The following is a 19094-nucleotide window of genomic DNA, read 5'->3' as shown; positions in this document are numbered from 1 at the left end:
AGGTTACTGAAACATATTTGCTATCAAAGTTGTTTATGCCAACATTCTACCAAACTACTCCTAAATGATATAATAACAAATTTTTATAAATGTCAGGTGTGTCCAAATTAATACACGATTTTTTTTTATAAAAAAATTGACTTCTAGAGAATTGGTTATTTATTTTAAGTATCAAATTGTGCTAATATTTAAGAATAAAAAAATAGTAAAATTATTTATTTAAAAATAATAGGAAAATTATTTCAATGATAAAGAAGCAATATGGTTTTTGTCAAATGTCAATGGCTTATCCCGGGCATATAGTTTAATTTGTTCAACAGAACCAAGACCCACATACTCATCTGTCACAACTCACAGGACCCATTTTTCACTTAATCCACTCTGAGGAGGAGTCCTTCTAATTGTGGGATCTCCACACCCTCTCCCAAACAAGAAAATTAATAAATGTAAAACGTAGCACTAGACCCCCAGTTACATACATAAACACACAACATTTGCAGAATTTTGGTGTGCAATTTTACGTAGTAAGAAATAATACCAAAAATCAAGATCCAGTCTTTTTATATTTTCCAAGAAGATTGAATCAATAAAAAGGTGACAGCTTTGCTACAGAGTACAGAGGCAGTGAATTGAGGAAGAATCATGTGATCTTTTACTCACTGTCTCACCTCTCTCCTTTTCCAATTTCACCCACTCCTCACTACTGTATTACTAGTACTTACTACTCTTTTTCTTGGGTAAAAATATTCTTTCTTCTTAATTTTGTTGCTGCAGCTTTCTTGAGGTATTTTTTTATGTTCAATGGCCTCAAGTGCATCAAGATTCATCAAATGTGTTACTGTTGGTGATGGCGCCGTTGGAAAGACTTGTATGCTTATTTGCTATACCAGTAACAAGTTCCCGACTGTAAGTGTTTTACTACTAGTATCTCTTTTCCCCAAAATATCCATGTGGGTTTCTTGGTATGTCCCTCATTGCTTGTGCTTGATGCCTAGATAAGCTGAATGTTTGTTTTTTATGTGTGGGTTTTGCAGCTTTTTTCTCTTTTGTTTCTTCTGATTTTATTACTTTAGCCTATTTTTTTTTTTTTAATTTTGTTGCTTTATTTAACCTTATTCTTGAAATGTTGTCTTGGATTGTGTTTTCTTGGTATGCTCCATTCTTGGCCTCAACTAGGTCACAATATTGGGCGGGGTGGGGGTGGGGTGGTTGAAGAGAAAAATCCCAGTAAGAGGAAATGTAATGGGGACCTAATCAACCAGAAAGAACAGAATGCTATGGCTTGCTTGTGTTATTCAGGAGTATTTCTTGAGTATCTTTCCTGAACTTGAACTTCAGTTTTCTGAGTCTTATATTTGTTCGAACCAGGATTATGTTCCTACGGTGTTTGACAACTTCAGTGCCAATGTGGTTGTTGAAGGGACCACAGTAAATTTAGGTCTTTGGGATACTGCAGGTAAATTATATGTCAACGAATTACAACTGAATGGTTCCAAGATGATTTCCTATTCCCCCTCCTCCAAATCAAGTACTAACATCCTGTAATAAACATTTCCTAATCGTTTAAGGAGGCTAAGGAATTCTGATTTCTCGATCCTCTGATCATTTTTATAGGACAAGAAGATTATAACAGATTAAGGCCACTGAGCTACCGAGGAGCAGATGTTTTTGTCCTAGCATTCTCCTTGGTTAGTCGTGCCAGCTACGAGAACATACTTAAAAAGGTACATTCTGTTTAAAACTGTGAACTTTGTGAGTTTATGTCAAATGTCTTTAAGACTGCTGAATGCCCCTTTTTGGTCAGTGGATTCCTGAACTTCAGCATTATGCTCCTGGAATACCGGTGGTATTAGCTGGCACCAAACTTGGTGAGTATTTAACACGTTTCTTGAATTAGTAATTATAACAGATGCTGATTCCTGAATGTAATTGCTTTTACGTTTAATGACAATTTGTTCTATGATGTGCTTGCTGAAATGCTAATACTGTATCTCATAGCATAAATAACTTGAGGGGATTGGAGGATGGAGGTTAAAAAACGTGCATGTTGATTCAAGACGACAAAGTGGGCTGGAGTTAATAACAGAGGCAGATGAGTGAAAAATTGTACAGTTGCAGACCTAGGAATGAGTTCTGGAAATTGTCATGGAGATGAGACGGATCTATTTCAAAAAATTTGCAAGCAATAAATATTAATAACCCCTGAAGTACTAAGCATCTACACTCAGCGACATACATGGCTGCTTTGATTCTACTAGTGATAAATACACCTACTTCCACAAGGTTGGATATATCTAGCCATGAGTCTATTGCTCCCTCTAATCCATTTTATGTGACACTCTTTCTTTTTTAATTTGTTCCAAAAAAAATGACACTATTATATCTTAGAAACAATTTAATGTTAAACTTCCTATTTATAACTTCCATTTAGTTTTGCAGTATAGCTTGATAAGATGTCTACTTCTCTTCAGGGGCCAAACATTTAAAAGCAAATTGCTAATGTTGCCCTTATCTTTTGATAAAGTATTAGATGCTGTAATGGATAGCATTAGGGAACAACATTTTCTCCTAAAATTGTATTTTAATTTTCCTAGGTTTATTCCTTAAAAACTTCTGGTTGCTCTCTGGTATTTTGTTAGTCTCTATTCCAACTTGATTGTCCTGAGCCATTAACCCTCTCACCCTCTAGCTGAAACATTATCTTTCTATCAAGGATGATATTTCAGATATCAAGAGTACTTAGTGCTGAATTATTCTTAGTGGTTAAGTCCCTGTAACAAATGACTTTGTGTCCCCTTGATGGAGCAGAATTTAAGATTACATAGTAGAATGGATTTAATTCTTGTGTAACAATCGTTGTTTATTTTCATTGAGTATATTTATGGAACCGATAAACATGAAATATACTGAATGCTGTCAGTAATGGTATAGTCACTAGATGACTTTGCTATAGTCACGTGTGTCTTATTCGCTGTCTACTTGTGAAATTGGCAAGCTCTGCTCATGGTGTGCAATGTTACTTGATTCTAAGTTATGCATTAAATCTTTTTCTGTCTGGATGATGCTACAGATCTTCGTGAGGATAAGCACTTCTTGGCTGATCATCCTGGATTAATTCCTGTCACCACCGCGCAGGTCTGCCTCCAATCTGTCAGTTGTATCTTGCTCCTTTACATCGCTTTGAATAAATGGGAGGCATAATGATCTCTACATGTTCAGGGAGAGGAGCTACGGAAACAAATTGGTGCTGCCTATTACATCGAATGTAGCTCTAAAACACAACAGGTTGGTTAAAGTAGTATCCTTTTCTAAATAAGTGTTATGCATGGTGTTTAAAATTTTCCAAGAATTAGTGATTGTAGCTCGTTACAAAAAGGCTGAAAAAACATTCTAGATATTTTATAATTTCGAAAAAAGAATTTCAAACCAAACTAATAGTGTTTGGTTGAATTTTTTTTCTCAAAAAACTGAAAAATTATGAAAAGTTTAAAACATTTTTTTGGAAACAAATACCACTGTGCTACAAAGTTGGTCTTGTGTTATTTGTCTTTGCTGCTTCATGGCTGGCATTCTTATATCAAATATAGCCCTCAATGTCTATTAGGCATCTACCTATGGATGTGGATCGATTATCTCTATCTTGTTCGTCCTTAGATAGTGTAGGGTAGATACCCCTTTAAGTGATAGTAATTCCTTCTAGTTGTAGTACTTAAGTGCTCTCAACTTTTAACTATCAAAACAGAAATTCTCTTGATGTTGTATCACATCTATTTCTTTATTGGGGAATATTCTTTTTTTTAAACTATTGCAACACTCTTGTCAACTTCTTTAAGTAGGTGAATGACAATAGTAGGTGAATGTATTATGTATATTAATGAAAATATTTGTCAAACCTCTACTATTTGTGGTATCGTTTTTAATCAACTGACTGAAAATATCAGCATATGCTTTCCTTAGCAAAAGTTCTCTTGTCCCACCCCTATTAATGTCGTCCATATGCAACATTTTACTATCCCTATTTATCAACTCATATAGAAAAACTTCATTCAGCGACTGAGTATTTTTCATTTTCCGGAGGTCACTGGTTTGTTTATTTGAGTCACTCTCAAAATATTATCCAGGTTTGTGTTATAACATCCTTTGACCGTATATCAACCTGATTTTCAATTGAAGTGAAGAAAAGAATGATTAGAATAGATTATGAATCTTTAAAATGATTAGAATAGATTATGAATCTTTAACTTGCAAAGCATGGCCATACATTTTTTGACTTCCTCTTTCCTTCTTCCTTGCTATGCTGGCTATGCGTGTGTGTGTGGTTGTTTTTTGACAATTTCTTGACATAGTAAGATAACATCACCGATGAAGCTATTCATTGAAAAGGCAGGCCTGGTTGGCCACCCTTATTTTGAAAATTAGTTCAAGACCTTAAGTTTCCAATTCAAACTTGTACCAATTAGAACCAGTTTAAATATTGAACATTCCAGATGTTGATCTCTCTTTCTAGCTTGTCTCTTCCTAAGAATCCTCCCTTCCACCTGGTCCATACTCCTGATTTTTTCCTTCCACATTTTCTTTACTGAAGATGCAAAGGCTCTTCTGTTTGTTTCCTGATGGTTATCTACTTTTGTTTTTGATTCTAGACTATTTGTAACTGAGCTTACTTTGCCTATTTAATTTAAAGAATGTGAAAGCTGTCTTTGATGCTGCAATCAAGGTCGTCATCAAGCCACCACTGAAGCAAAAGGAGAAGAAGAAACAACGTCGAGGATGTCTCATGTTAGTAACTCTCTTAACCTTCTCTGTTAAAATCAGTTTTTTAGCTTTGTATTATATGGAAAGGTGCTATATGATGTTTGCTGAATTAATGATGCACGGTTCTCCATTGCCATATTAAGTTGACATACAGAAACAATAGTTGTGCTACTTTGTCGAACCTCTATGCTTTGCTGAAGGGTCTCCTAGTGACTAAATCATTCCTTTTTGATTTTAAAAAAAAGAAACAAGGAATAATTGCTCTTATGTGTGGCGCAACTTTTTGTTCGACTAACAACTCAAAATATTTTCAAGATAGGGCAAAGTCCTTAGAACATGCAAGCCTAATGATACTGTTGTATATGTAGAGGTACCCTCACTTCATACCGTGTACAATGTATGAAGACCAAATGAGAGACTCGTCATTTTTTTTATTTATTCATCTCATGCAAGAATATGTATTTATTATCCTGCAGTGACCTCTAATCTACGAGTTTAAACTATAAATACAAAACAACTCCCATTTTGAATTCTTGCTGTCCTGCCTGGTTAACATGAACTGAACCAGAAGACAAAGTTCTGTGTTCTAGAGATAGTTGTGGTTGCAAAATTAACATTCCTTTACCCTAGAATTATCGTTTTATAAATAGTTTGTGCCAATGAAAAATCTGATGAAAATAACAGTAATCTTTTCACGCGAGAACTATTTTATTCAAAGGAGGAATAACTACTAAGCATTATGTTTTCCTTTCCCTTTTCCATTCTCTCCACTCTTTAGTGTTTCTTGTGCTTTTCACATGTGGAATTTTGAAGTTAAAAATTCAGCAGATAAATTCAACAAGTGTTGATTTGCAGCTGCCTAAATGCCGTTGTGAAATGATTTATATAGATACACTAAATCATGAGATATCTAACTGGTCCTTGAAGCTACTAGATGATTGGACTCTCTTGATAGGTTCCTTCATATTGACTTACCCCATCGGAAGAGGAAGGGAAGTCTTCAACTAATCCTGAAACCCCAAAATATCTCAATTCAACTTAGGAGATCTGTGTCCACAGAACTTTGACCATTGCATAATATCACTAGTGCCAAATGAACAAAGATTACAGCCTCAGCTCAATACATCTATCCTCAATTTTATATGACATCGTTTCAGTATTTGAGCTGATAACCTGGTGGCAATTATCAGCAGCCTCAAGTAGAATGGGGTTTAGTAGTCACATGAAAGCTTTTGCCCGAATAAGTAAGGCAAATGAGGTAACTTAAAGAAAGTTTATTGCTACTTCTGGATCTTTGCCTTTGAATTACAAGAAAATACACATGACTTCCCACCATAACAAAAAATGGCCCATGTTTTTAAGTTTTACCCGACCTAGCCCACATTGTACATATTTTGAAAGCACTAGCAAATTCAAAACATGTGTTCTTACAACCATTGTTTCTAAAAGCTATGGAGTTAAATATGTGTTCTCACAACCATTGCTTTCAGTCTCTTTTCTTCTCACATCTTCTCCATATCCTTCAAGAGGCCGTGTATTTTCTGTTTCTCCTCGTGTCACCTGCTTGCAATGTAAGAAAATTGAAGAGTAGAAGTCCACCATTGAAGACCATTCAAAGCTTTGCTTTCGAAAATAGTTTTTTTTTGAATTTGTTAGTTGTTTGGATTAGGTGTTGTTCCAATTGATTGAAAATATCAAAAGGAGTTCAAAATTTAAATTTGAATTGATTTGGAGTAGATTTGAATTAAATTTCAAAAAAGACGCAAGGAAGAAGACGAAATCAGTTTTATGTATAATCTTGTATAATAGTGTATATGAGTGTAGAAACACACCTTATACACTATTGTACATACACCTTTATACAAGCGTCTGTAGACGAACTTCTTCCACGATTTTCAGTTGTAATTCTTGTTCAAAACCAGTCCAAATCTCCATTAAATGACTTCAAATTTTATATACAACCTCCTTATACTATTTCTAACAAGTTTAAATAATACTCACTCCAAATTTCTCACAAAATCAAATTCGGCATTTAAATTCACATATTTAAGCTTGTTAAAAATCTAATTTTCACTACCCAAATGGATTTGGTTTGTTGAACTAATATTTGAGTCACAATTACTGATTCGAAAATTAACTTAAAAGCTTGAGCAATCTTTTTTAAAAATTAAATAGTAATTTCGAGAACCTATTGGAGTTGAATGTTAAGTATTAGCCTATTATTTTTGGGCTAGATGGTTGTAAATTAAAATATGGGATAAAATTAAAAAGCAGGGAGCCCAGTTATTCTTATGTGAAATTTTCCCTTTATTATATTCCTGAGTAGTATCTGATCTTGACATACTGATGGCGAGATGAACTGTCATTACCAAATAGCTTAAGTATTATCCTGTGGAAATCCTTGTCTAGTGGCGCTTGCCGATGCTGATTCCCTGCTACTCCCTCCGTTTCAAATTATGTGAACCTATTTTCTTTTTAGTCTGTGCCAAAAAGAATGACCAATTTTCATATTTGGAAACAATTTACCTTTATTCAATGATGTATAGCCACACAAAATATATGTATCTAATTTTACACCACAAGTTTAACAATCTTCTTTTTTTTCTTAAATTTCGTGCCCAGTCAAATAGTTTTCACATAAATTGAAACGAAGGGAGTACTATTTAAAACATCCTACTTCTAGCACTACCTGTTGAAACAATTATAAATATCTGGTGCGAGAACTGTGTCTAATTTGCAACAAAATAATAAAGAAGATATTGTGCGTTTAATTTGTGGTTTGATATTCGCTAATGATCCCTTAATATAATTGCAACTTTGATTGCGAGGCGTTGTCATTGACTTTTCAGTTTTGCCTGTGTTCTGAAATGGAATTCCTTGCAACATAGCATTGACTTTTGAGTTTTGCTTCTGCTGTTGAGACATCCAAGTTTTGTGTTTTTGCCAAGGATGTTAGTCTTCGCTATGTTTGTTTACCACTCTCTTCTGTAATGCTAACTTCTCTCACCTGCTACTGCAGGAATGTGATGTGCGGAAGGAAGCTCGTTTGTTTGAAGTGACATCTCAATGTACATATTTCCCATCTGTTCGGCCTCTAACATGATTATATCCACGGCTTGATGCCGCTGCCTATAAAACTTCCATTTCTATCAGAACTTTTGTGACGAGCATAATGTATTTGTTTTTCCATAACCCAACTTACTGCTGGACGGCCTTTATTTGTCTGTAAAATACGTTGCATGCTAGGTTTATATTTCAAGTACATGTATTAATTAATTCTATTAAACCATGTCAATCGCTGTTTGCCAGAAGCTACACGAGGGGCTGCACCAAGTAGATTAGAGAGGTCCTCTTGAATAATATAGCAAGAGAAGGAATACTGGAGATGTACAAAATAAGCTACAGTATCATAACTGTGGAGTCCATCTTTCGTGGTAGTAGGTTATTAACCACAAGTCCACAACCCCTGTACCTTTGTAGGAGAGCTAACACAACAACAAGATCGCATTTAAAGGGGAAAATAACACAACAATATTGCATCACAAGCTTGCAATCAGACTTCACATTCTAAATTGTGGAACCACGTAAAAACTCCCATGCACAAGTAATGTATACAGCCACTCATACTTGAAACAAAGCAAATGAAAACTCTTGGGTTATAGGAGGAATGGAAAAGGGAAGATGAAACAAAAATGGCCTAAGAATCATCACAGCAGACAGAAATAAACAATGGTCCCACCCCATACTTGTGGTTTCTGCGATTAATTACCTGCACAGAAGCATATCAGGTTGCACCCAAACCAGACCGCAATCTCTGCAATGTAGAATACTCAGCATTCACACTTGATATGCGTACTCAGCTCACTATTAACATAGCATCAATATGAGGACCGGCCATCACAACAAGCTAAAATATCAGTTACAGCTAAACAGCTATTATTGGAACAGCCATAACAATAAGACAATCCTAACCCATGCAAAAGCTCCACCCATTTAATTTTTCCAAATCAGAAAACAGAAGTTGTCTTTTCGTTGCTCACAAGACTTGGTTCAGATTAGTAGCTTGAAGAAAAACAAGCACATCACCCCCACCATCATTGAAAATATCATTAACAAGAGTTCTATCATCTGTGAATGAGACTACAACTAACGTTAGAACGATTTAATTTATGGTACAATGGCAGCCACAACAACTAAAACATGCCTGATGAAAGCATTAGTACCAAAATTTGTGTCAACCCTGTATACATATGTAATGGGCAAAGGAGGACAGAGAAAAGCCAAGAACACGGGAAGCAAAGAAAGATGATAAACAGCAAAGCACAAAGAAAAGCTTTCCGTTTGATTCAGTCTCGAAATTGGACTTCCGTTGTCAATAATTTGGACAGGATAACATTGATTTATCCCCAGTCCCTGGGCATCAAAGATTTCAAGCTTTCCAACAGTTAAATATCTACAGAGGGAAAACTCATCTGCATCCACCCAGAGAATATAGCTGACCAAAGTGCTTGCAAACCATGGAAATCCCAACTACACTGATAAGCTGAAGAGGTGGTGGTCGGAGACTCTGAACACATCAATTTTGCTCACTTACCGCCCACCCACAGGAGCATGCCAGAAGCTGAGAGTTTGAGTTAGCCAAGTCCCTCCTCCAGTAGCTGCATTAAAAGGAAAAAGAATAATAAAATGAGATGTAAAAATGTCAGCCACACCAAAAATATAGGAACAAATCTCCAAACTTGGAAAATAAACACAACTCAAAAAAGGAATGAAGGGGCATCAACAAGTTCTAAGGACAAGGAATATAGCTCAGAGATACTGGGGAAGAAAGTTTGATTTTCTTTTTCTCAAGCATTTTCTCTTCTTCGACCTACTGGAAATAGATTTTCAGGAGGGAGAGGAAAGCAACTATAATATGTCTCGATAATAAGACAGAAGACCCAAGCATTTCCAACTTCAAAATTTTTTTGTTCTTTCAGAATATATCAAACTAGAAAAAGAAGAAACCATGCTTCAGCAGAAACCTTTAAAATAATTGTGCACAAAGGTGCAAGCGAGCTTTTCATTGGTTGTATATCATAGTTTTCAGTTTGCGATACGCAATCTTAATGCATGATGTCCTAGCGCTTCCCTACATAGAAGTTCCATTCAAATGCTTAAACAATGTAGGAGGTACAAGTCATACACTTTGAAGTGTAAAGGCTAAAAAGAATCTGCCGAGTTAACAATAAACATACAAATAACACACGCCTCACCTTATAAAATCACCAGATAGCAGATCTTAGTGCCATGACTGCTTGAATCTGAAGTTCTCACTGTCCCACCCACCCTCAGGCTCCTTCCTCTTCAGAACACCCCCAGGTACAGCAAACATCCTACCATGCTCGTCTGCTAATGCTTGTGAACCGGCAACAGAGAGTTGCCTTGACGACAAAGAAACCGACTCTTCTCTCCCTTCCATGTCCACCACTCCAGGGCCTGCATTAAGATCCAGACCCTGCCTTCCCCATTTTCTATTGTGATCCATGGTACCGTTGCTGCTACTGTCAGGAAGTCCAACCACATAAGGCCTTGGATATTGAGATGACACAGCGCCAACAGGACCCAGCAACTGTGAATTTACAGGGGGCGTATAAAGCCGTCCACCAGAGGAAGAATCTGCGAAAGAAGTTGATCCAACTGAAAATGTTGCAGAAGGAAGTGGGAAGCTCGTTCCGAAAGGAAATATAGGATACTGAAAAGGGGAGGATGGGTAAGGCACAGCAGGCGATGATGACAATACTGAACTCCGGTAAACATCCGGAGTGAAAGGAGAACCAGCAGCAGGAGGACCCAATATTCGTTGTGCACCAGGTGTGACCATTGGGAATGGCAGCTGCTCCACACGATCAGGCAAAATTGATGGAAGTGTCACAGTTGAATAAGTATTCCCAGGAGTAAACCAAGAAGAAAGATTCCCCATTTCTGGATTGTTCAGTCTGAGACTAGAAGCGGGCAGTTGGGAACGCATGCTTCCCTGATGATTATCGTGGAATAAAAACTGTTCTGCGCTGGAATCATCAACACCAGGCCCATTATTTAAATCAAAGTCCCTCCTCACTTCCCCAGTTGGCAAGCCAATGGATGATGATGCTTTGGAAGGTAAAACTGCACCATCCAATCTACTACTGCTACTCACAGAGCACTGCCCTACATCACCAGGTTCATCAACTCTATTTAAATCAAGATCGAGTCCTCCAGAACAGCGAACAGCAGGAGAATCTATTGCTTCATTCTTCAATGCAACACGATTAGTCATATGGTCCAACGGAGAGATCAACTCTAGAGCAGAATCTCGAGAATTTATTTCATCAAAAGCTCTTTCATCTGGTACATTCAAGTCAATATCTAATTGTGGACGAGTGTGCTTGCTGGTAGAAGCTTCAGGATGAGAGATATTTGTGGAACTTAATGGCATATCAAGAGATTTCCTGGGCTCAGCTGGGCGAAATGCACTTGTGGCAGCAGATCCTTTCCATCCAAATTCCCCTTTAACCCTCAATAGCTCCTCCGGTGGAACAAACGGACCCTTGGCGGCGGCGGCCACTGTAACGGAGGCAGGAAGACTAGAAGAAACTGAGGATACCGCAAAAGGTAACGGATTCATAATATGGACATTGGATAGAGATCCAAGGCCTGTAAAGTTGATTGACTCCCCGTATTTTCCTTCATCAGAAATAAGACCTTCATTTAAGTCAAACTTCACCTTTGAAGTTGAATCTGGAGCAGCAGCAGAGACCGAAGAAGTCTCCAGAGTGGCGGATCCACAGCCCTTTGTTTTATCTTCTTCAACAGCAGAGAAATTTGATTCTCTAGATTCCCCATGTTTCAGCACTTCTGCATTTGAAAAACCAGGTCTCTCTTTCTGATTGAGTAACAAGCCAGAGTTCTGCACATTGACATCCTTCCTTTCAACACTAGTTTCACTTTTCTGATTTCTAGTAAAATCAGTATCATCCACACGGGCTTTATCCTCAGCTGAAGCATCAACAGCTCCTTGATCAGATTTTGTCTTTTCAGACAGATGAACAAGACTTATATTTGCTTCATCAGACTGTCCACCTTTGTCTGTAGTGGGATCTCCATTTGAACTAGTTGGTAGACGCTCTTCCTTGTCACTTGCCTCCATCTTTTCAGATTTTGCCACAAAAGATGGTTTCACCTCGGTACTAGCATTATTTAACACCCTATTCGCACCATTCTTGTTCTCAATTTCAAATTTAGAAGTGCAGACTTCAACTGTTGGTTTCTGGTCTTCGAAGCTTACTACTGCATTACTGACATTGTCTTCTAATACTGAAGTACAATTTCCACCTAATTTAGCATCTAGAGCACCATCAACCTTGACCTCACGGGACACCACCTTTTCCTCCAAGGATTGTTTGCTTATATCACAATCAATTGCCTTGTCCTTTTCCATGTCACCTGACTTCTCAGTGATCTCCAACTTCACTCCAGCCGACTGTGAATCAATGCAGGGAGAGTTGAACTGTTTGTTGTATCCTCCTGTCACTGTCTCTTCGGGAGGTAAAAAAGAGGCCTTCCTATCTCCAGAGAACTCTGTAGCAGCACCCTTGGATGGATGCAGTTTATTCTCCGACCATGAAGCACTAGCACTAGCAACCAGTTTCTCTCTATCACCATCATCATCACTTCTACTGTCACCAGTGGAGATATCAGCCAGAGGTGACTTTGACTTAACATCATCACCTGTGCAAGCATCTTCAGCAGCAGAGGTATTTCTTTGCGGAGAAACAGAAGGTGAAACCATGTCAGACTTGGACATTTGTTCGGCAGCCACACTGGCAAGGAGATTCATTCCAATAGCATCACCCAATAACATAGGCACGTTTGCTTCAGAATATTTTACACAGCTCTCAATCAAAGCATTCATGGAGCTAAAAGAAGCTTCGTGCAGTTTTCCAGACTTCAGTTCGATCCCTGATGTACAAGCAGCTCTAGCTTCTGCTGATTTCCTGCCCTCATCAACAATCTTGCTTCGCTCTTCCTCCGGACCAGTAGCTGGTGATCCATCACCATCTTCAGAACCGGTTAGTACATCTTTGAAATCATTGCTCTGCCACGATTCAGCTTTCGCACTTTCTTTTAATGTTCGGTCAAATTGATCATTCTTTTCAGAAAGCACAGGAGAAGAAGCTCGGCTGCTCATGTTCGTAGGGTCCTCATAGGATCCTGCACTGGCACTCTGTGCAGGACTGCGTCCCCTGTTAGATATCTTAACTATCAATTTGTGGTTGTGACCACTCCCCTCGAGAACTGGCACATCAACAGTTTTCTCACCACTCAATGCAGACTGCGGTAACTTTTCTGAGGTAGGATTCCTATGTGAACTTCTGCCTGCAGCACTCTCCTTTTGGCTTCCAGATACTGATGATCCAGGATATCCATTAATTGACTTCCGGTGACGAGAACCACCAGTAGAGATCTTGATGCTGTTCATTGACACTGCGGTCGAACTTCTCCCATCCTCCTTCCCCGAGAAGGACTGACTGTGGTTGTGAGACTGGCTAGAACTGCTGCTCTTGTCTTCCCTTGCTAAAGGAACATCACAGGATCCACCAACTGAAACTCGGGGCTGACCCTCCCTTCCAGATGCAGGTGATGATGCTGGTTTTGCTGAGCCCGGGGACAAGGATGCAGACTTTGTAGTAGTTTCCCCTTGTGAAGGCTTTATCAAGGCCATTTTAGATGCAGAAAGCTGTGCAAGTGCACCCTTTGTCACATCATTTGAACCACCAGGATTTTTTCCAATATTATTAGACGCCTCAGGCAATCTTGATTTAGAAGGCCACGTGACAGCCTGATTTGAACCAGACTTGGCATCAATGATGTTCATCTCAGCTTCAACCCGTTTCTTCCACGTGTCAACTAAACTTCGCGCCTTCCTCTGTATTTCCGTATTTTTATGCTGCCGCAAGTGATTAACAGACTTGCCAATATTGCACATCTGCAGCGCTTGAAGGTTCACGGGAAGCTTATCAAGCGCACGAAGCAAAACAAAGAGAAATTCTTCAACCGATTTGTCACTATCTTTTGTGTTGCTATATTCACCAATCCGCCCCTTATGAACATCTTGAAGCCACTCGTCTAACACAGGCAGACCTCTTAACTGTACAAACCTAGTAAGACAGTCAAAATTGTCAGTTGCAGCTACAACACTTGCAAGCATCGAACGACTGATCAAATCCATTTTCCTATCCATTCTATCTGGCTGCATGAGCTGAACTAGCTTCTCAACCCCTTCAGAGTTTACAAGCCCTCCTTTGTCTGTAATTTTAGAAATTTCAGATTTTAGTACACTTTCAGCTTTGATTTGACCAGAATCTATATCATCTGTCTTGATTGAGCGTTCACGTTTAATTGACTCGGAGCCCTGATCTCCCCGCTCCCTCTTCTTTCCCTTGACATGTGAAGGAAAAGAAGCTACACTGCTTTGTACATTATCTGAACCCGACTTCAATTGTGATGTTGACATAGAACCATTCATTGGTTTCGGAGAGCGACCACCCGGTTGCACTGTTGCATGCATCTCTACTCGTGTCTTGTTTAATAGTTGGTCTACTTCTTCTTGTAGCTCCTGCACAGGAGCAGAAGGTATGAGTGAAAGATGAGAAAGCAATCAGAAAAATAAAGAATGAAAAGTGTGCAATTTCTGCTTTCTCCTAGCATCTCAGACGCCACCCTCGACCCAAAAGAAGAGCCCCAAAAACACTTTTACTTCTTTTATGAAAAAACATCCAATGATTAAAAAAAGAATCTCTCTTTTGGTTGAACCATAAGCCCTGTCTCCCTTGTCCGCTCGAGGATAAATAATCTCCTACAATTTAACAGAAGTAATACAGAGCTATCAAGTGATAATAACCTACTTTGATGTAATCTTGGTCAGTTAACCACCATAAACACTTGTTTGAAATGTCATAAACACGCCGGCAGATAAATGAGGATATCCCTGTTGGAAGTTCAGCACCTTTAGAAAGGAATGCAACTTTACACGGATGCAGAAGTGATGCAGCAGGAATCTCATCCCTATGAAAGGAATAAAAGATTTCGTTGGGTGCGGCCTCCGGAAGGATGCCCTTGCTAAGCTTCAGCTCAGCAGGTCGATAAAGCCAATTAACACCTAACTGCAGGTTATTATCTTTACTCAATGTAAGCCTTCGGATTATTCCAATGAAAGGTGGGGAATCGTGTGGTGGTTTAAACAAAGCACAATCGCCCACAATAACTTTGCGACCATCCTGCAAAGAAAGGATAAATTTTCAACTTCACCAAGTAAAGATGTTAAATCAATAAAGAAACTCGCAATAAATTCACATAACTAGAAGCAAACCAAGCAACACTAATAAACGAACTTGTAAGCAATAGAGAAATACATAAATAGCTGAGAGCTCATCCACATCTTTCATGTTGTATAAAAACTTGCAGTTGCGTAGGCTACGTATCTTTAGGTTAATTGGCAATTTTATTTCCAAAAACTTCATCAAGTACAACCAACGGATCAGTGATCCATGCAAAATCTGGTAGATGCTCAAGTTTGAAGTGACTTTACAATTTAACTGCTTGCTTCATATAAACATCAAACAAGACTCGATAAAAGTGCACGAGTTACAATGATGTAGTTAATATAAGATATAAATTTTCCCCTACTTCGTAAAGCCGCTATCTGCATTGCTTCCTAAGGATTTATTTCTAGCAGCAACAAATTTCTCTAAACACAAAATATACATGCTTCTACACTGTAACTATGCTAGCTTAATTTTTATCTGGCGAGCTCCTCCTGAATCCCTTTCTTCCCTTGCGCAAACAACGGAAACAGCAGAGTTTTATTGCCAAAGCTCCATTTGGGTACAATCTACTTTGTGACAGCATGGCAGAAGTGAAGTGAGAGAGAATGTATTGGAGCATCTTTCATCATTTCAGCAATATTTTCACGGACAAGAATAGCAATAAGTTGTTGACTTCAGGTTGGGGCTAACATCTTCGGTGCATTGATAAAATTCTTTGGAAACCCCCCCCCCCCCGCGAATGAAAACTTGAAACCAACAATGACAACTGGAAATGTCAAAATTAAACAAATGCAGAAGCATAACAACATCACCATTTGACATGAGAAAGTAAGAAGCAAACTAGTTCCACATGATCAAGTCCAGTTTCCACGCACAAACTACCACATTATGGACCTCTCCAAAAACCAGAACCAGCTACTTTTGAATGCAAATAATGCACTATATCCAAATGCAACACCTCACTGAGTTGAATGATAAGATCTTAAAACAACTTCCAGTCCATGATACGAGTATGCCCATTTCTCACAAACTTGAGATGAAAAAATATACTTAAAGAAAAACCCGGCAGAACGACAGTTAAGAGACACAAATCCCTTGATAAGTACTACGGGAGATCAGTCTGCAACCTGAACTGGGCTTGCAGTATACCTCAGATAAAAACAACAAAAGCAAAGTACCCAAAAAGGGGGAAAAATTGTAAGGCAAGCGCAATCAAATGACTCGAAGCAATAGAAAAGAATAATAGGCAAAACGAGACATTAAGGAAGAAAAAAAAGGAAAAACCCACCAAGGCAATACCTTGCAGAACGAATCAGAGGTAATAGAAGAAACAACAGCAGAATGAGCGGCGGCTACAGTGGTCGTGGTCGTCGCCGGCATGTGCTGACCACCAGTCGTCGAGCGTCGACAAACCTCACTTTCCCTTTGTCCCTTCCCATGCAGCATAATACAATTCGACTGGCATCTTCAGCGCCTCCTATAACCAGCCCAGCCTCAAACATCAATTATCCTATCCAATCCAATCCAATCCAATCCCCAGTCAATTGAGAGCAATATCAATTTACTTCACCAAAACCCTAGCAAAATACCCAATTTTTCCAATCCCCGGGAAACCCTAGAAATCCCAAATTCTCCCTCGATCGCCTTAAAAACCTCAGAAACCCTAATTCCTTAACCCAATTCCAAGTACAGAGCGTCAATTCTCCGATCTGCAACCCATCAAATGAACGGTTAAAAACTCCAGATCCAATTAATTCGATTCATACTTGCACAAATACAAATCAATACTTACACAAAAATACACATAAAGAGACATATATCGACATATAAAGAGAGAAAGAGCTAACCTCCGTAATTCTTACGACCTAGACGAGTAAGAGAAAATGTGTTTTAGAGAGAGAAAAAACTGTGGCTGAAGAGAGGAAGAGATTATAATGTATAAATATATAATTTAGTTTAAATAAATAGAGCGATGTGTGTGTTTTTACGTGCGTGTGTGCGAGAGAGAGAGAGAGAAAAGAAAAGAAAATTAAATTTAAAAAAAAAAAAAAAAAAAAAGTAAGAAATCAGAAAGAGAAAATGATGTCCCAGACGGCAAAGGGAAAGTTGTACTTACTTGTTACTTTAGGTTGTAGAGAGAGAAAGCGGAGCGGGCAGAAGGGGCAGAAGGGGCAGAAGGGGCAGGGCAATGATAACATAACATCACCCACGTAGGAGTTAAAAGAAAAGGGAGAGATGTGGAATGTGACTGTGACTGTGACTAACCGGGTCGGATTGAATGATCTAAGGTTAGTGTAGCGTGAATCATTTGACTTTGTTTTCTATGTCACGCCCTCTCTTTTTTCCTTCTATCTGTGTCTCTTTTTCTGTGGGAATTTTTATTGGTATTGGATTCATCACATACCCCTATTGTTTGTTCTGTTTTCGTACGCATGTGGTTGGGTGATTCAGAAGGGCGAATGTGTGAATTTATTGTTTGATGGAGGGTTGATTTGGAGTTTTAAGAATTTGGAGGGGGTTATTTGGTTTTAAGTGATGTGGAAGTAAAGTGTAAAAGGGAATAATATGGGCATTAAGGTTGTCTTCAGATGTACCAACACTTCATGTAGTATGTTTTCTGAGCCACTCCTTCCTTACTCTGCTGCCCAAAATTGGGTGCAGAAAATTTTGCAAAAATAAAAATAAAAATTGTGTTGTTCCATTCACTGAGGTTGCACTTTGTTGTGATCATTTAACTATAGTGTGAGCAAGAATATAGCGCATTATAAGTCAAGGAAAATATTTTATTTTACAATACAATAGCTGTTAAAAAACTAAGTGATAGGTAATATTATGAATCTAATTGTAATGTGTTAGTGATTAAATTTTGATAATAAGATTGATGTTTTTTTTTTTGTAATTATATATTTATATTTCCTCAAACAAAATTTACAGCCATCAATGAGTATCCTAATGAACAGCAGCTTGGACATTTAATCCAAAGCTTGCTGACACTCACCTCTGCAAACTACTCCATTTTACTATGCTGCTTTTTATGGATAGAAGTTTAGTGATTGCATACATTTATCTAATCTGCAAATTCTACGTGCTCTCACATGTAATTCTGTTATCACTTGCTTTATCACTTGATCAGCGGTTCTTCTTTGAGCCTTGAAAATCCTTGCATTTCTTTCTTTCCATAAATGGTATACTCCCCTTGCTAGTGTCATCCGATACAGTTCTTGTTCAGCAATTTTCCCTTTTGCATTCTCAAGTGCACATGCTACTTCATGCTACCAATTACTCACCTCCCTCTGAATTCCTTGCCAGAATAGCAGCTTGGACCACATTTGTTTAGCACAGTCACATTTAAACAGTAGGTGATCGATATCTTCATTCTCTTTTGAGCATAGAACATATTCCATGTCCTCAATATTGCCCAACATGCAATCCTCTCCTTTGTTTGTAATCTCCTGTGAAGAGCCAAAAATAGGATGAATAGCCATTTAGGTAACCCTGCATTATTACATACCAATCTTCTCCATGGGATTTTATGAAATTCTCCTCAACAGAGTCCATATACTTTCTTTATTGAGTAGTTCCTCATATCTGCCTCAGTCAATCCTATCTGTTCAAACAGTGTCTTTGCTTTGATGATCTTCTACACAATCTATGAAGCTAGAGTAGTCTTGGTTTCCCATACAATGCCTCTCTTTGTATAGTAAGAATGAATCCATTTCACTCATAAGCAATCTTTCTTTCTGCATATATTCCATAGTAGTTTCCCAATAGTTGCCTAATTCCACACATATATGTCTAGGATATTCAAACCACATGCAGCTCCAGGAAGACATGATCTATCCCACGCAATCAGAGCTTTTTTGTTGAGCTCACTTCCACCTGTCCATAGAAAGCCTCTGCAGGTTGATTCCACCAGTTGAGCAACCTTTTTGGGAAGAATAAAAACTTACGACCAGAATATTTGAATAGAGAAGAGCACTTATTTCACAAGCT

The 19094-nt window shown here is 38.3% G+C and overlaps 2 protein-coding genes across 4 annotated transcripts; one reads left to right on the top strand and one right to left on the bottom strand.

The window, feature by feature from the left end:
* The first annotated feature begins 345 nt into the window (after positions 1-345).
* On the top strand, positions 346-8050 carry LOC104234318 (rac-like GTP-binding protein 3). 2 transcript variants are annotated; one of them, XM_009787866.2, is made up of 9 exons: positions 346-594; positions 775-906; positions 1369-1456; positions 1615-1724; positions 1805-1868; positions 3071-3135; positions 3220-3285; positions 4685-4779; positions 7775-8050. In XM_009787866.2, exons 2-9 carry the CDS (start codon positions 802-804, stop codon positions 7812-7814), a joined length of 633 nt encoding a protein of 210 aa, XP_009786168.1. In that variant the 5' UTR covers positions 346-594; positions 775-801; the 3' UTR covers positions 7815-8050. The 2 variants fall into 2 exon arrangements, with proteins under 2 accessions (XP_009786168.1, XP_009786167.1); XM_009787865.2 differs by having other exon boundaries at positions 346-644.
* A 799-nt stretch (positions 8051-8849) lies between these two features.
* LOC104234319 (uncharacterized) lies at positions 8850-17075 on the bottom strand. 2 transcript variants are annotated; one of them, XM_009787868.2, is made up of 5 exons: positions 16949-17075; positions 16401-16810; positions 14682-15053; positions 10011-14392; positions 8850-9413 (listed from the first exon to the last, which is right to left on the bottom strand). In XM_009787868.2, exons 2-4 carry the CDS (start codon positions 16545-16547, stop codon positions 10037-10039), a joined length of 4875 nt encoding a protein of 1624 aa, XP_009786170.1. In that variant the 5' UTR covers positions 16548-16810; positions 16949-17075; the 3' UTR covers positions 8850-9413; positions 10011-10036. The 2 variants fall into 2 exon arrangements, with proteins under 2 accessions (XP_009786170.1, XP_009786171.1); XM_009787869.2 differs by having other exon boundaries at positions 16894-17001.
* Between the last annotated feature and the right edge of the window lie 2019 nt (positions 17076-19094).

The sequence above is a fragment of the Nicotiana sylvestris genome, chromosome 3 (genome assembly GCF_000393655.2).
Source record: "Nicotiana sylvestris chromosome 3, ASM39365v2, whole genome shotgun sequence".
Taxonomy (NCBI): domain Eukaryota; kingdom Viridiplantae; phylum Streptophyta; class Magnoliopsida; order Solanales; family Solanaceae; genus Nicotiana; species Nicotiana sylvestris.
The sequence above is the reverse complement of the archived record's forward strand: the minus strand, read 5'-3'. Positions and strand labels throughout refer to the sequence as shown.